The 17318-nt window shown below is 44.7% G+C and overlaps 1 protein-coding gene across 8 annotated transcripts in view; it reads left to right on the top strand.

Moving 5' to 3' along the window:
* Positions 1-17318, top strand: part of BCAS3 (BCAS3, microtubule associated cell migration factor) — a 315701-nt gene that overhangs the window by 89969 nt on the left and 208414 nt on the right. For 6 of the 8 annotated variants that reach the window (XM_027905219.1, XM_027905217.1, XM_027905223.1 and 3 more), the window contains exons 16-17: positions 8673-8823; positions 15414-15458. In XM_027905219.1, coding sequence (XP_027761020.1) covers positions 8673-8823; positions 15414-15458 — 196 coding nt within the window. The remainder of the gene's footprint in view (positions 1-8672; positions 8824-15413; positions 15459-17318) is intronic. The other 2 variants (XM_027905220.1, XM_027905218.1) reach the window with 1 other exon arrangement.

Below are 17318 nucleotides of genomic sequence, written 5' to 3'. Positions count from 1 at the left end.
TTATATGTGTGTGCAGAGGGCTGGATACGCTTGTGTGCAGCTGAATGGTGTTTGAGGGAGAAATCAGTGCAATCAGCATAAAACCCATCACTAGGACTGAGCTTTGAAATAACAAACCAGCTGAAAAGAGCCAGTCACTGAAGGGGCAGTGCAGGAATGGTTCTTGCATGGTGGCTGTGTCCAAAGGGGAAAGGCTGGAATTAGTGTGGGAGAAGAGAGCTCCAGTACAGGGGAGACAGCAGGGTCCAGGCATTTGTGGGTGGGTCAAGGAATGTGAGTGGCTCGAGGGAGCTGCGATCGGTGAAATGACAAAAAGTAGCTTTGCTCACCTGATACAAGCCTGCAGGGTGTTTGATCACAAGGTGAGAAAGTAGAATCCAGAGTTTTTCAAGAGACCGTATCAGCTGAAGGAGGAGGTTTGAGTATGGAGGGTGTCGCGTGACGAGGCAGGTTTGGCATGAGGGAAGGTGAGAGCATGTGAAGCTCCCTGTTGGTGACCAGCAAGGGGAAGGAATGGGGCACGAGCTGGTGGGAACAACCGTTTTATCTGATGGACCTGCTGGGTTCAAGCCCAAACACCTTGTGCTTCCCCTGGCAGTGGGTATTCTGGGAATCTGGGGCTGCTCCCTCGTGCCTGCAGCCTGAATCAGACTCCCTGTCTATGTGATGGGTGATGGATTCTGCAGTAAAATGGGTGCTGCCCTTGTTGTCCCTTTTTTTTTTTTTTTTCTTTTTCAGCACAGTTATTATTCTTAAGTAAGGCATTTAATCAAATGTGCATTTTTGGTAGTCTGAAAAATGTAAACACTTTATGGAAAGAAACGTAAGCACTAAGATTGGAAATAAAATATACTTGTATCTTTTAAAAGGTTTATCTTTACCCTTAAATATGCTGATTGTGCTTATTCTTTTTTGCTTAGTCCTTGTGGGCTGTTAAAATCAGTTGCTTTTTCCCATCTCAAGGAAATGCATCTTTGACACTTCTCATGACCTGAGTCACGATGCTGTCACGGAGCCAGAAAACATCCTTAACGGTCATGGGTAAAAGAGCAGAGCTGCCGAGGGTGTGTGGAGGGTGCAGGAGGCAGAGACTGCCGTGGTTTGCTTCAGTTCCTATTCTATGGGTGCTTCTGACAAGCCATTTATTATAATTACCCATGGATATTATTATCAGGTTCTCAAATGCAGTAGTTCTCAAGGCACTTTTTTTTTTTTTTTTTTCTCCTTTTGCATAACTTGGGATAAATTCTGTGTATTCATTGAATTCAGATGTAAAAATATCTGTGCTGATGGTTGCAGCTAGAGGGAAAATAAGGCAGAGATGGAAAGATGGGGATAAAAAAAATCTCAGATGTACCAATATGTAGTTTACAATCCGTACTAAATTCTAATAAGCTCAGCCTTTGAGTGGGGAGCTGCCATTAAACTTTCCCTGCCTTCTCACCCGACAGAGCTGCTCACAGAGATGTCCTTCAGAAACTCCCAGCCCAATCATTTTGCACTTTCTAAGATACGCTGATCAGGTTTTCTGTCCCGATATAAGAAAAATTAGGTTCATAAAGGTCATTTTATTCTGTATCATTTGGAAGAGAAGTGCGAGGCACCCAAATCGTCCCGAAGTTCACAACGCTGCAGCGTCTCGGAGTCATCCCTGAAAGGAGGCTTTGACTTCAGAGCTGTGCTGATATGAATTATGATGGATAGACGTGACAAGGGGCAGCAGCAGTAGTGCATACTTGTTTTCTCAAGCGCTTCATCATTCACCAGCAGACAGTGTTAGCAAAATTCCCATGTGCAAGGAGTCGGAGTAACAGAGTCTCTGCACTGTGCCCGGGGGCTGCCTGAGCGATAACCTCATTAGTGCAGTGTTAGTCTGAGCTCACAGAGTCCTGTCCTCAGAAGGGTTTGCAAACTCCAGTTCAGTGCTGTGGTAGCTGCAGCCACAGCCTGTGGCCCAGAGCGCTGGGGAGGGGAGGATGGCACTGCTCAGATTTTCAAGGAGTTATTTTTTGCACAAAGCAGTTGACACTGTGGATGTCCTCACAGCTGCTGTGAGAGGTGCCATGGGGCCCAGAACATGGTTGCTGTGCTGGCAGAGTGGTTTCCTCTCCTTTCTGATTTCTCTGGACTGTCAGGGTAATTTCTTTTCCATGCAGGAAAGGAAGAAATACTCCTGGAGGCAGGAAAAATGACCAGCTGTACCGCTCCATCCGTAGAAATGAATGACAGGTTCAGATCCCAGGTAGAGCTTGAGCTTGGAACTGTTGTTTTATAATCCATCTTTGGCCAGGTGGAGGTACAGGCAGCACAGGGGTCATGGCAGTTCCTGTGCCCAGGACAAGAGGAGATGACTGAGTATCAGTGGGACACTTCATAACTGGGGGGGCAGAGTTCCTGAAAGTGAGGACAGTAGAAAAGAAAACTTCAGGAGGAGGAAGGGGGTGTTACAAGGCCGTGCTCAGCTTTGGAGTGGACGAGGCTGAGGAGCAGCTGGGAGGGCTGCAGTTCAAGGAGCTGGGGTGAGAGGGCAGAGGGCTCTGCCTCAGCAGTGCCTCAGACACTTGGGCTGGCGCTTGCACGTCTCGGCAGAGCGCTCTGGCTTGTCACCATCACATGCCTTGCCTGGATGCAAACAGGGAGAAAGCTCTTCCTTAGGATAGCTGTGAGATTTAGTGCAGCTGTGCTTCCAAAGGTTCGATATCGAGCGGTTTGAAATGTCACCAAAACAACCGGCTGTGTTGTTTTGTCCCGTCCATTCCAGTGGAGTCAGATTAGTGATAGGTTTTGGACTTGGACCGCTTTAGCTGGGAGGAAAAAGTTGCTCTGAGCAGCTACATGTACATGCAGTAGCCAAGACATAATATTCCTCCTTTAATGGGCCTAATTGTATTGGAAATATTGAGGGCGAGGGTGTGAAATGAGTTTAAATTTGATAGGACACAATTCAAGGAAATGGCAATGTAAGTTGAATTGAGAGCCGATCGTTAACTTAAATAATGAGTTTCCTGGCTTTTTCTAGGAAAACATCTTAACATTTCACCAGGAAAGATAACGCACACGTTTGACTGGATTAAAACAAAAGCACGAAAGCCAAAGCCCACTTTGGCAGCGATGGGGGCTCGTGGTGCTGAGCCGGGGACGCCGCTGGGTTTGCCTGTCGGGGCTCCCCGAGCCAGCATTGCTTCCGCCGGCTCCTCTGCGCGGGTCACAAGGCAGCATTTCTCACCAGGGCGCTGCTGTTTCCTCTTCCGACCGTAGTAGATTACAGATTGCGCTGGAACACGTCTGAGGAAAGGTCAGGAGCGAGGGTGAAAGTCTTGGAACCGGAGCTGGGAAGCTTTCCATTCTCATCCGGGAAACTTTTTGTGTGGAATAAAAGGCAAAGCAAAATAAACCGCCGCGTCCGTGACACTTCTGGTTTTCCTGCCTTTTCTTTTTTATTTGTTAGAAAGGATTTTATTTCCCTTGCATTCTATGATTAGGGAATGTTTAGCTGAGGAATCCTCAGTGTTACACTAAACAGAAATAATGGCCAGACACGGTTCTTTTTCCTGTGACTCGGCCTCCACACGATTGCATAGCCTGGAGTTACTGTTTTTATTTCCCAAATTATAGATGTTTATATGTAGTGTTAATGTCAGTAGACCACGTGGTACCCTTTGAAATGGAGTCTGTTAAATACTGTAAGATATAAAAGCTAATCAAGTGGGTTTTGAATTTTAATGACACTGCACTACTGAGCTTTTTGTATTGGAGTAATGGAAGAAAAATGGAAAAAATAAACACAGAGGCATTTTATTATAAGGCTGAGAGGTGCTTGATACCACTTTAGTTTTCCATGTAAAGTGTACAGAGAAACTAAAATGCTTCTGACCGTTACTTTCCTACCAGAAAAAAAAAATTGTCTGGGCCGAGTCCTCTTTGCTTTGCTCACTGACAGGGTGGAACTTCTTGACACCGAAGAAAACCCTGCAGCACTCGAAGGGGAGACATGTCCTGTGTGCATGTGCAGTGGGGCTGCATCAGAGGAGTTCTTTCAGGATCCCAGAACTGCCCACACGGTGCAGCTCTGCCAGGCTGCTCTTGGATGTGGAATCGTGTCATTGCAGTGGCAGCTCTCAGGGTGGGTTTGCTCCTCTCTCCTCGGAGATGGGCTCTGACAGCAGTTGCCCTCAAGTCCTCTGTTCAAACGCTGACCAATTTGAAACCTGGCCTGAATTCATCAAGGCTCTTAGTTGATCAGAAGAGGACAAGTTGCTGTATTAATTGCTTTCAGTTGATTGGTTGCCTTTTGAACACTGTTGGAAGCTTGCAAGTCTCAGACGTTTTCCGCTTGGAGTAGCTCTCCTTTCTTATCCAAAAACGCAGTTTGGAAACTTGGAGTGATTAGATCAAATGTTTGAAGAGCAGCGTATGGGTTTAACGTTCAGAAATAAAATAACCATGAATAAAATTGTAGCTGTTGATAAAGGAGCACTGCAGTGGTGGAGGTGTGTGGAGAGCTGAGGGGGACTCTTCCCAGAGAGGCCGAGGAGGAGATGCCTGTCCAGCCGTACCTGGGAGCTGCTCCTGATGGCTTTTCCACAGACGTCCAGCTCTGTCAGAAACCACTAAATCTTGCGAAGTTTATTTTCCCTTTTAGCATCTGTGTTTTATAACGGCGCTTTTAATTTGTTGTTTCTTTGTCTGCTGGGATTTCTTTTGTCCGGCCCTTTCAGGCCTCCCTGTTTTCCTCGGTGGAAGTGAGTTCTGTCAGTGATGGCTGGGCTGGGAATACCTCCCTCTGACAACAAAGCACATTGTTGTTTGCTCTCCTCGCTTTCATCCTCAGCTTAACGCGTTTTGCCTTCGCTTATCCGTGGGATGAAATGTCTGGAAAAGCGTGGCTCGGGTTCTGGGGAGATGAGGTGAGGGTGAGGGTGGTTGTGCAGGCCCTCAGCAAACAGGTAGGAAGGCAGAACCCGCTGGTTTTCCATGTCTCTGTAGGTGTGGAAGTTCATCCAGTGGGTTAAGGCTGCACTTGGAAATAAACTTCAGTCTGACTCCAGAGGCACGGCATCCTTGGCTTTTTGGAAGTCCCTGAGTAAAATTAGTAAGAGATTTACCAGCAGCTTGAATTGAGCCATAAGCCTGTTTTTATTTCTCTCCAGTGGAAATCTGAAAGGCTGAATTAGGATTAACCAGAGGAATTTTTTGACGTGGGTTTAGCTGTGACCAGGAATTCATACCTTGAGTCTGCAGTATTCGAGTGGAAATGATGCAAGTCCTGAGCTGTGGCCCAGGCTTGGAGGGGGAGTGCAGGCACATGGGAAAATAAACCTGAGCCTGAACTGGCTTTAATGCATTCCGTGCACAGCTCTTGAACTCTGCTCTGAACGACTCTTCCCTGGCAGCCCCTGGAAAGACAAAGACTTGACTCGAGGGCCTTGCCGTGCTCGGGGTCCTGAGGGCTGTTGAGCTCAGCACCGAGGGAAAGAGCCCCCTCCCTCGGGATGCTTCCCTGGAAAGGTTCAGAGTGCCCCCTGAGAGGACGTGTTTGCCCTGGGATTGGGAGGGTGGCCATTGATTTCCCCTAAACTTCTCTAAATTCATTGGAAAATGAGTAGTCAGTAGGATGTGATCTGTGTGCAGCTGTCAGTGTGCAACCAACTTACCATTCCCAGCTCAAGGCACTGTCCACGTGTCCTGAGGTAACTGCAGTTCAGGGTTCTGTATGAAAAAATATTGGATATTTCGAGCAGACCTAAACTTTGGCTTTTTTGTTGCCCGTCCTTTGACAGTGAATCAACAATTGCTTGAGCTGTAGAAATAATGTTGATGCTTGACTGCATTCTTTGTGCTCCTCTGGCCTGTGCACACACAACTCCTGTTTACTGCAGGAGTTTCCTACTTGGACAGGCTGGAGGAATGGAAGGGGAATTTTTCCAATTTCTGGAGGGCTGCAGCAGCACACCAGAAAATTACGGGGTTTTCTTTAATCTTAGTCATCCACACCATCTTAATATTACTGTAGTGAGGCTTTCAAGGACAACTTCGCTGTCAGAAATAATTTCTCTCCTTTCTGCAGCCTTCCAACTTTGAATTTTTGACTTGTATCGCTTTTAATTACATTTTTTCGCAGTTCAGCAACTGAACGTTGCTGCAGAAAATACAGGCTGGCAGGCAATGGTTGTTGTGACATATGTTTGGTAGTCACAGCTTTTTTCATTTGTCATAGCTGAATTTTTTTATCATGGTTGGGCTGTGCATTATGAGCTCTGCTTTGGTTAATTTTTTATTGAGGTTGGTGTACATCAGATTAAGCTGTGCTTCTAAATATATATTTACAAGTTAAATGCTTGCCCTCCTGAATGTTTTTTTGTGGTTTGGTTTTTTTTTCTTTCTAACAAAGAGGAATCCTCTTAGATTTTGGTCCTGTTCAGCATCTCTTTTATACCTTTTTATTCTCTCTGTAGAGTTTAGTGCTTTTTTTTCTTTACTCTGTGTTTCCTTACGTGTGAGCCTGAGAACTGTAGGATGTTGCAACTACAGTTAATAAAAAACTCTGAAGGAGTGGCTTGATCCTGCAGTTCTCCTGGTGTTCCTAACTGCCTTGGGATTCCTCTTGGAAGCTCATCCTTGTGTTGGAAGGATGTCTGGAAATTCCTCCTTGCTCTGCATGCAAATATTCTGTTGGATCAGCCGAAGGCTTTGCCTATGGAAAACCCCATGGAGTTGGGAGTGGGTCATTAAATGTGCCTTGAGAGGGGAAGAGGGGGCTGTCACCACACAGCCTTTGGTTCAGGGGTTCCTTGTTAATCATTATATTCCAAACAAGTAGAAGAAAGCGGGTTATGGACATTTGGAGCCCCCTGTGCAGATCCCGGGGGTGTTTGCTGTGCAGACATGGATCGAGGGGGAGATGGGAGAGGGAGACACTTCCAGAGAGGCCTTGGCTGCATGAACAGTAACTAATTAGACAATAATGCACCAAACTATTCATGGGCCTTTCTGCAAGAACCAAGACTGTATTATTAAGCTAATCTTAAAAAAATTAATTGCGTCTCAGTCTTAATTTAAAACTGAGCCGGGCTGTTTTTTTGGTTTGGTTTGTTTTTTTTTTTTTTTTTCTTTTTTCCTTTCCCTTTTTATTCCAAGTTGGTGCAGGAAAATTGCTATTAATGAAATCTGCTCTCTGGGACTTCAATAGGCTCGTTCTTCATTAAAGCCTTGCTGTTTCTCTTAAAACGTATTGACCGACGCTCGGGCCAGAGACTCCCACAAAATACACTCTGTAATTTCAGCATTTCTCTCATTGTGCTGGCCTGACATGCAGAGAGCCCTGGGGACTTTGCAGAAAACCCCCAATAAAACCCCTCAGCTCCCAGTTATATAGTATTAAAAGAAGGGTGAAGGAAGCATTGAGTGTCTTTAGGATGATGAGACATTCATTAAGATTTTTCCGCCTTCCTTTTCCTATTTTCAATCCAGCTGAAGTACCATTAAAGCTTTTCAGGCAGCTTCCTGTGAGAAACCCTTTGCTGTGCTGTTTTTCTTCCTTGAAAAAAGGTGGCTGCTCTTGAGGCAGATTGTATGGATTTGGCCTGGGATTTGTATAATATCTGTGTAGAATGCAGCGGTTGTTTAGGAACCTAATTCCCAATATGGCTCCCTTTTGATTAAGAACAAAGCCAGCGTTTCACAGCATTATAGGAACACAGAAAACCGAGTTAATGATCTAAACCTTTTAATTCATGGTTGCTTGTCTATTTAAAGTACTTTTGATTCTGCTATAAACGGACTGGCCCCTTTTTTTGTTTAACTTCTTTCTTTGGTTTCTTCGCATTTCTTTCTTTACTGTCCATGAAATTTGGAGCTCGTTTCCTTTTCCAACTGAAGAATGAAAGGTTGTGACTACAGAGTGATACAGGGAGTAAGAAAGCGTATCCAGACTGGGCGTCCATCCAGCACAGACCTCTTTGAAACAAGCTAAATTTAGGCTTCTTGGGGGTTTTCTGGTTGTGTTTTCCCTTTCCTTTTTTTTTTTTTTTTTTTTTCCCCCAGTACCTATGTTTCATTTTTTTATTTTCTGAATGAATATGAAGTTTATGACTTTTTTGGTACTTTCTTGATTTTTACATGGAGTTTGGCCTGGTTTTATTTTACGTAGTTACTTGATATTTTCCTCCAGCCTTCGTGCTGCAGATGATTATTCTCTGTGTCTTTATCCATCGGGACAACAAAAGCGACCTTTCCAGGACTTCCAATTACCAACACTGTATGTGGTACTTTAGGAAAATAATTCCCTTCCAGATATTCCTTTCTTTTTCAATAGAGAGTTGGAATCCAGAGCTTGGTTCCTCAAAACGAACTCAAATACTTTTTGGTGAACAAAACTGCCAGGGCGGCAGCAGCAGCAGCAACAGGAATAATTTCCCTTCCATGGAAGGGAATCCTCGCTTATCCCCATGTATGAAATTGGTATTTGCTGTTTCATTGCTGTTTATTTTGTATCTGAAACGAAGATGAATTTTTTCAGATTTTCTTTTTTGCAACGGGAGATCATTTTGTTGTTTTGGTTTTTTTTTGGGGGGGAGGGGCTTTTTTTAAACCTTATTTCAGTCAGATGTAGAAATGCCAAATGAAGAAAAATATGCCAGTAACATGTTTTCTCACATCTCTGTCCCATGAAGGTAAATTGAACAGCCAAGACACTTACAATAACTTCACGAACAACAACCCTGGGAACCCTCGGCTGCTCCCTCTTCCGAGCCTGACTGTGGTGTTGCCTCTTGCTCAGATCAAGCAGCCAATGACATTGGGGACCATCACCAAACGCACAGGGTAAGTGCACAGACCTTCCTTCACCTTCTTATTTATAATTCACAGGGAAAGAATTCGGGTTACCAGTGATAATTAGTTTTATTCCTTACTTTAATTCCAGTGCTTGTAATTTATTTGCAACGAAAGGGGCTGAGGGGGGAAGAGGAGACAAGAAAAGCAGCATCAGATCAGTAAATTAAACATGGAAACAAATCTCTGTAAATGCAGGAATATTCATTTGGGTGGCTCAGGAGAAGTTTTCACACCGGGAATGGGAACGAATCATAAGCAGAGCTGTATTCAATCAGAATTAAATACAGGTTTACTTTTTTGGGGGGAAAGTTTGTTTGGATTTCCAAGCTTTTCAAGCAGAATTGATTTCTGACTGTCAGAGCTGGGCAGACAGTAAGGCAGGTTGAGCAGAAAGGCAGAACTTAACCCTGCTGTTTCCTTGACCTTATTTTTCCTCTGAAGTGACTGTGCCGTACCGTGTGATTCGTGTGTGTCCTCCAGAGCCAGCTGCACTTTGGTACCTCTCACTGGGCCAGGGAAAAGCACCTCGGGATATTTGTTGGGAAAAGCTCCTCTAAATATAACATAATAAAGCTAAGCAGATTCTGTGAACTTCATACACTGCAACAATTTGAAGTTAATTCATATTGTTCAACAGTTGATCCTTTTGCTAAACATCAAATCCTCTCTTACAACTAACACATAAAGCTGCTGAGTGATGAGTATATTTTTTCCTCTCAATTTTTAGTTGTTCGAATCCCTGAATATCTTCTAATTAAAAGTCTGATTGATCCATTAATTTACAGAGGGCTTTTACGTTTTTAATTAAAGGAGATCGAGCATGGCATGTGGTTGGACAAAACAACTGGGAGTCCTGCAGCTTGCTAACATTTTCCTGCTGTTTGGCCAGTGCAGGCACTGCCTTCCTTGCCTCGGTGCTTTCTTGCTCAAAGGCTGCTCCTGAGGGGAATTGTGTTTCATGAACTGGGAATAACTTTTCAGGATATTCCCCCTCTCCCACATTCTGTGCCTCGGTGTCCAGGATGTGCTGTGGGATCTGTGGTGTTTGGTGCGCCGGGTGTGCCAGCAGGAGCTGATCTGTGAGCACATAAATGTGTCCCCACATTCGTGTCCGTCCAGCGATCCACTCCCGCTCCTCCCGATGGAAACTGGGATTTCACTGAGCCAGATCCTGAGCTGTGAGCACACAGTTGCCCTCAGCACAGAGCCTGCCTGCAGAGAAATCCCTGAACTTCCCAGATGATTGTAAATGGGACTCGGGAAACGGTAAAGAAGCAGCCCGAGGGTTGTGCTGGGGTTTAACTTCCTCCACACACACATTTCAGCTGCTGGGGTTTGCCTTTTCTTCCCCTTTTTTCCTGCTTGGGGTTTAAACACAGGTGAGGGAAAAAAGATTGAGGTGAATTTGGAAAGCCCATCCAGGTGAGATGGGGATGAGGACAGGAAGAGATGAGGTTGGTGTGCCAGCAGGAGAGCAGGAAGCCACAGCTCCTCAAAGAGGGCAAATACCGAAAATGTGACTGGAAGAGAACGGTCAGTGAAGGACAGAAATGTAAACCTGGGCTCCTAGAACTGGGATGGACACTTAGAACCAGGTGGGACAAGGCAGAGAGAGGAATTAAAAATCCACCCGAGGGCCTGCCAGGGGAGACGGGGGATAGGAGCACTGGGGAGGAGCAGGATTTGGGAAAAAGCACTTGGTTTGCAATAATAATTCATGCAGAACTCATTACAAAGGCTGTTTCCTGAGTGCTTGGTGATACCAGCAAACCTTTCTAAAATTGTTGCATGTGCAATAAGTCTGCATTACTTTATGGAATGTTTTATTCCTGAGTATCTTCAGCATATTCGGAGTGCTCATAGTCATAGTTTTCCCATAAATTGTGCTATTCACAAGCTGTCTCTGCCCCGGTCTGTGCGATTTTAAAAGCTAATTAAATTTAAAATGCTCAGTGAGGCTTATGCAAGGGGGGGGAAACAACAGCCATGGGAAATACCCTGCTGTGTAAATAGAGTTTTCATGGATGAGGATCATAATTTTCAGCACAGCCCACGTAGCCGTGTAAGGCTGAGCCGAGAGCTCCCTTCATTTGTTCTGCCTCCAAAATATTTGATGAAAGCACAGCAAATTAACATGAAAAGCTGCATTTGTAAGGCAGGGATTGAAGAGGAATGCCTCGCATCCAAGGAGCCTGGCATGCCTAAAATGACCAAATTGAGACAGCAGCCTTAACTTAAACCTCCAGGGGGCAAAGCGTGTGTTTAACATATTTAACATCTGCCCTCGTATTTCTGCAAACACATCGCACTGTGGGGCTGTGCAGTGTGATTTTTCGACAGGACAGGGACCATCTGCCTCACTGGAGGAGAGGAGGAGGCTGCATTACTGCAAATGGCAAAAGACAGATGTATTTACACCTACGTGGGCAGCACCTCTGAGCACCGCTCCGAGGAAACAAGGCTCTTCCTTGGGAGCAGCTGCTTAACCTTGCGACTGTGCAGCGATCAGAGGGGGAGAGGAGCTCAGAGCCACTTGGCTTTTACACTCTCTGTTCACTCCTCTTCTGCTTCTACCCTTGAAAATTACAAATTTCAGCTGTTGCAGCACAGCTCTTAAAAGTAAAAATCAGGGTTGAAATACTGTATAATTAAAAGTCTGGATTCGTCTTCCTTTTAATGTAAAACTTCTTTAACACTGAACGTCTTCAGGGAGTCTTGGAGGTTCTGTTAACCGAAAAGTCAGGGTGGGTTTTGTTCTGCTGGTATCCAAGACAGCAAAATATTTCGCAGGTACTGATCAGTGCTCTTAATATCGTGTGTCTGGAGCAGAGCTGCCGAGCACCTCACGGTGCCTGACAGGTGGAGTGGCAGTAAATTTTTTAGGAGCGTTCCCTGTAGCCCTGTGGGAATGAAAGACGGAGTCTGGAGTTGTGTCATGACTGTGCTGCTCGTCACAGGGGCTTTGTTTTGTAGATTTTTGGAACGTGTCCCGATCGGTCACTGCTGTGATCGAGCCCGGAGTGTCTCAGAGCATCTCCCCCTGTGCTGCCATCACTGCCCCTTCCCTCCTCCCTGCTTCCCTCCTTGCTTTTCCCAGCCTCTTGTTGTAATTTCCTCACCTTCATCAAGTGCTTCATTCCTGTCCCTACATTTTGTCGTCCCATCGCCCGGCTCTCCTGCCGTCTGTGCTGTCAGCACATCCTGGAGGAGCAGAGCAGCTTTCCCAAAGGGGCTCTAACACTAATGAGTGAGGAAGCATCTGATGTTTTAAAGATTAGGGGGATGCAGGACAACATAAGAGCTGGATTTAATAAGTCTTTATATATCCATGCCTCAGTTTCCCTCTCCAAATTTTAATAGTCAGGGCTGGTGAATGGGTTAATTCATTGCTCATTTACAAAGAGCTTATAGATTTGAAAAGGGGGAGAGCTGGGTGATCCATCTCGTTGTCTATAAAAGGCAGTGAATCAGAACATCCTAGAAGACAGCTTTGTGCTTTGCAGGAGCTTTATAAGTGTTCCTTGTGTTTGGGGGGATGAGTTGCAGTTTGTTTCCAGTTGGGAAGAACGTGGGGACACGGAAAAAGGGAAAGAAAAGAGACAATAATTGCCCCAAAAGAAAAGCTCTTGTCCGAGAGTCGGCTCCTCTGACAGCAGCATTTGTTTTAAGTTCCTCAAGGGACATGGTCATTATACTTGGATCATGCTTCACTCTCCAGTTCATCCTTGCTGGAGTGAACAGCAGGATGGAACCTGCATTAGCTGGGCCTTGTCAAAACAGAGACATCCAGTGTTCCTTACAGGGAAGGGGGAAACCTTGCCTTTTTCCAGCCAGGAGATTTAAACAGTGTGTTTTTAAACATGAAACTCCATCCCCTCTATCTTTCTTAACTCATCCCTCATTCCACCCCCAGTAAGGAAGGGGGAGATAGGTAGAGTGTCTGGTGCAATTTAATAGTCTTAATATTCCTGCAGAGAAAATCACTGGTGTTTGGTTTGTGTTGTGTCAGAGAGGCTCCTTTAGCCCAGGTTGTGCTACTGGAGCAAACAAAACCAAGGAGTGCAGAGTCGTGGTGTCACGATACAATTAAATAGGAAAAAGTAGCTGAAAAAGTCACTAAAAAAGTTAAAAGTAAAGCTCAAGAACTCAGCCCGATTGTCTGAAGCCAGGCACGTTTCTCAGACGTGTTTTGTGCCACCTTTAGCTTTTCCAAAACATTCTGGGAGTAAAGCAAGTGCTGTAATGATTTGTAATTGATATGAAATACAGTTACCTGCACTAAATTTTGTTCAGATCGCACTGTTTATGAAAGGATTCCTGACATGGCCACATATCACAGCGAGGGTTAGAATAAATGGCAGTTGCACAGCTCATCAGAAGCTTAAATGACTTTTATCAAACGTTACAGCACGAAACCCAAGCGTTTCAGTTTTCAGTTCGCTAAAACTCAGGACGAGGTAAGGCATTATGAAAACTCAGTCAGGATTTTGAATCCTAAACCATCTTCCCACCCCGATTTCCCTTTGGAATCGGTCGGTGGCCACGAGGAAGGGGCAGCTCGGGGAGTCTTTGCCTTGGCGCTGCTCTCTGACTGTCACAGCCATCTGCTGCTGTCTCTTCAGGGTTGGGTTCTCCTGTCATTTGTGGGCTCTCTCTCGCTCTCAATTAGCGTTCCACCCGTGTTATGTGAAGGAAAGAGTGGGAAACAATCGCTTATATAAATATAAAAATGGTCATCTTGAAAGAAATCGGGTCTTGGGCACGGAAGGGAAACGCTGAGTTGTTTTTCTCGCACTTAAAGCTTTTTTCCTGAGACTCTGCTGAGGTCTTTGGAAGTGTAATTGCATTTTCCTCAGGGTACAAGATTTTCTGTCCAAACCCAACCAAACAAAAACCTTCAGTTGAAGCATGTTATCCACCTGGGTCAATTTGTAATTAAAATAAGGAGAGTTTGTTCATTTGCAAGTATAATCAGCCCAACGTAGTACGTTGTGGAAGAAGAAAAAGGCTGTGTTATCTTCTGAAACCTTCTAATGGGCTCAGCTAAGTGTCATTTGCCTGATGTTTGCAGACAGAGCCACTGAGGCAGAGAAGGAAAGAAAAACAGTTGCCAAAATGTCCGTGATCATAATTTAGAAATTTAACTGTGAGCTCCCAGGCAGATCCCAGCGCTCTGCAGTGACCCTTCAGATTGACACCAGATTAATAGATGTTTTAAACATCTATGAAGTGCAAAAAGCTAAAGGCCAGTCCCTTCCACAGAGCTCAGAAGCTCTTCATGATGTTTTTTGCCTATGTATTAATTACAATTTTTTTCTGCAATATCCTATTCTTTACTGGGTTTTTACATCTTTGCATGTTGAAGGGTGTGTGTTTAAGGTCTGTACTTCACCTAAATGTTTTTTTGAGAGGATGCCTTCATTCGTTGGTGTTGTGCTCGTGTCAGATTTAGTTCACTGAATCCTTTTCTATCAGGCTGGTATCCTTTCAGTTGTGTAGGCCTGTGGCTGAGTGCTTTAGAGCTGCACCTTTTCTGGGAGTTGATTTTCTGAAAATATTCCACCTGTTTCGACTGGCCGGGATTTGTGGCTGAGTCAGAGTGTAAAAAGGAAAACGAGCCATCGGCATTTACAGAATCAATTATTCAGCGATTCTGTGGCTGATGTTACATCCCAAATGAGAATCAGAGAAGCCTTGAGTGTGTGAGGAGCTCCAAATTTGCCCCCTGCTCCTCCTTTTCAGATTTCATGCAAATGCCAGTATGGCAGTGGCTTTTTAAAGGGAGATACCCAATAAAAATGACCTCAGATTAATGGGGGTGATGCCACTTCAAAAACCATCCACTGTGCAAAATACCTGAACAAAAACTAAAATAAAACCCATGGTGTAGATAAGCTGTCGGGGTGGCCAGAAGCACTCAGCTCTGTGTCTGCTGATTTGAACATCAGATACATTTGAACCAAGTTAGGGTTCTCCTTCCTGCATCTGTGCAAGCTTTCGTGTGGGGGGCCACAGAGTTGCTAAAGATCTTGAATTTAATGTGTGGTTCTGTCCTGGCAAAAGGTTGGAGCGATTTCCCCTAAAAGGGGGCTTTAGACTTTTTAATTTTGGGTTAATTGTGCTGGTACCTGTCATTGTGTTTACCCAGGACTTGCCACCTCCCGTAAATTTGTAAAACCGCCCCGCTTTGGACCCCCTTGCAAAACACAACCAAATTAGTTGGGTTTGGTGGTAATTTTTCTGTCACTTTTGGCTCTGATATCTGCTGCTGCCTCAGCTGTGTGAGCAGGGGTGAGGCAGGAGCCCTGAGCTGGGTCTAAGCTGAGCTGTAAGCCCAGGGCCAGCTTGCACCGGTGCCTTCCCAGTATGAGGAGCTGCCCTGGGGGATCGTGTCCTTGGGGGGGAGCTCAGGGTGCTGCTTCCAAAACTGGGGCCACAGCTCTGTCAGGGCAGCAGGGACGGTTCCACAAACTGTTCTGGTGACTTTCTGCGTAGATCTTAATAGCATGATGTACAGTGTACTTGTTGGGAATTGAGTTCTCATCTAATTTCTGTGCATTTTTCCCCTTTCCGTGAAGACCTTACCTGTTTGGAGCAGGATGTTTTTCCATAAAAGCTCCCTGGTGAGTTCCCAGTTCCAACCCAGCATGCCTATAATCCATTTGCTGTCCTGGCTGAAAAAATAACTCTTGTGCTTAGACTTTTTTTTTTTTTAATTTGGGATGAATTTGTTTGTTTACCTGCATGGCTGATCCATAGGATTCCACCCCCATCATTTCACCTTCAAACTATGGATGTGTGTGTTCACCCATCGAGCATTGCAAAGAAATGCATTCACTTCTTTATTTCTTTTCTTTTTTTTTTTTTTTTTTTTTTTTTTTTTTTTTTTTTTTTTACCTTTGAGAGTGCATTTAATTTTTAAGTAGCAGGGAAGTTGAAAAAATAAATTATTTCTAAGTGGGCAGAAATTACTGCAATGTCTTTCCAAACAAGCCTCTTTTTTTTTTTATTCTATATTGCTTCCTTTATTATTGGAGCACTAAGTTGCTTACAGACAGAAAACATCGATGATGACCTCTGGAAAATAAGCCAGATTAGCAGTGAGTAGGCAGTAAAGTACTGCAGGGAGAGAGGTGCAGCAAATAAAATGGGCACTGGAAAAAGAAAAGCTGATTTCACTTGAAAAAAAGAAAAAAAAACCCCTACAGAATGATTTGGGTTGGAAGGGACCTTTGGGATCATCTCCTTCCAACCCCCTGCCATGGGAAACAGTAACATTAAAATTGGAATATTTGAAACAATAAGGGGATTTTGGTTTAATATGAGAAATTGCAGCATGTTGTAAGAATAAAGGCAGGAGAAAAAGCAAGTTTGAGCAAGTTTTTTGGGTTTGGAGCTTGGTTCAGTACTTGAGCAGTGCTACATCTCCTCCATTTTCTAATGGTCAGGTGGTCCAAGCTTTAAACAGCAAGAACTGGGGAAGTGTGAACATCTTAGAAAATCTAAAAACCTTCAGCTTGGGGGTTTTGGGGCTTTGGGTTTTTTGGGGGTTGGGGATTTTCTGTGTGTTTTTAATTTAGCTCGAGGTGCCGATGAGCTGTTCCTATCAGTGCCTGTTGGGATATCTGTGTGTGGCTCCTGGTTTTGCCACGAGGAGTTGGCTCCACATTTATCACCCCTTGTGTCTCTGCCAGAATATCCTCTCCAGCAGAAAGAACTTCTCCAGAGCTTCGTTGGGACACCCAGGGAAGGGCTCAGGACCTTGTGGGGTTTGTGGGAGCTGACCCAGCAGAAGCAGAGGCACTGAACAGCGAAGGAAAGAAGGGGGCTTTGCCTTAATCCTGGAGAATTTCTAATTACTGAAGGATCTCCCTAACCCCCATTTCTAAGTGTAGATTGTGGTGCAGCTCAGAATTTTGGCTGCTGGGGCTCTAGGAGCAACAAAGAAGAGGAGAGTTTTGGAAGGAGAGTTTTGGCAGGGGATGGTGTGGGACAGTCACCCCCTGCACGAAGTGTTGCCGAGCAGCAACGAGTTCAGATGGAGGCAAGATTAAAAGGCCCAGATTAAAGGGGGGAATGTATGAAATAGGCTCAAAAATGGTTGCCTGTCTTTCCCAAGGCCCTTTTGTGGTTTGTTTAATGCCAGTGCTAGCTCAGAAATGTGGTCCTCGCTAGTCTGCGGAGAAATTGGGATAAAAAACACGCTTTGGGTGGGGGAAGAAATCATGTTGTTTCCATTAAGGTCTTAATGAGACCTAAAATTCTGTAAACAAAATGAGTGGAGATTTGACAGGGAAGAGCCTGGTGAATAAAGGAGCCCACCATTCCTCTCCCTGCTTTGTTCGTGATGTGACAACTGGAAACATGTCTTGGGTTTCCTTGGTTTAGGCACAACGATAAACTAATTAAAATTTATGTACTTTTTTTTTTTTTTTTGGTAATTTGATGCGTAATTGCAAATTTCATCCAGTATTTTTTGTCCT

The sequence above is a fragment of the Empidonax traillii genome, unplaced genomic scaffold (assembly GCF_003031625.1).
Source record: "Empidonax traillii isolate 1590-97213 ecotype Southwest subspecies unplaced genomic scaffold, ASM303162v1 scaffold1132:size609636, whole genome shotgun sequence".
Classification (NCBI taxonomy): domain Eukaryota; kingdom Metazoa; phylum Chordata; class Aves; order Passeriformes; family Tyrannidae; genus Empidonax; species Empidonax traillii.
This window is presented reverse-complemented; position numbering and strand designations above follow the sequence as displayed.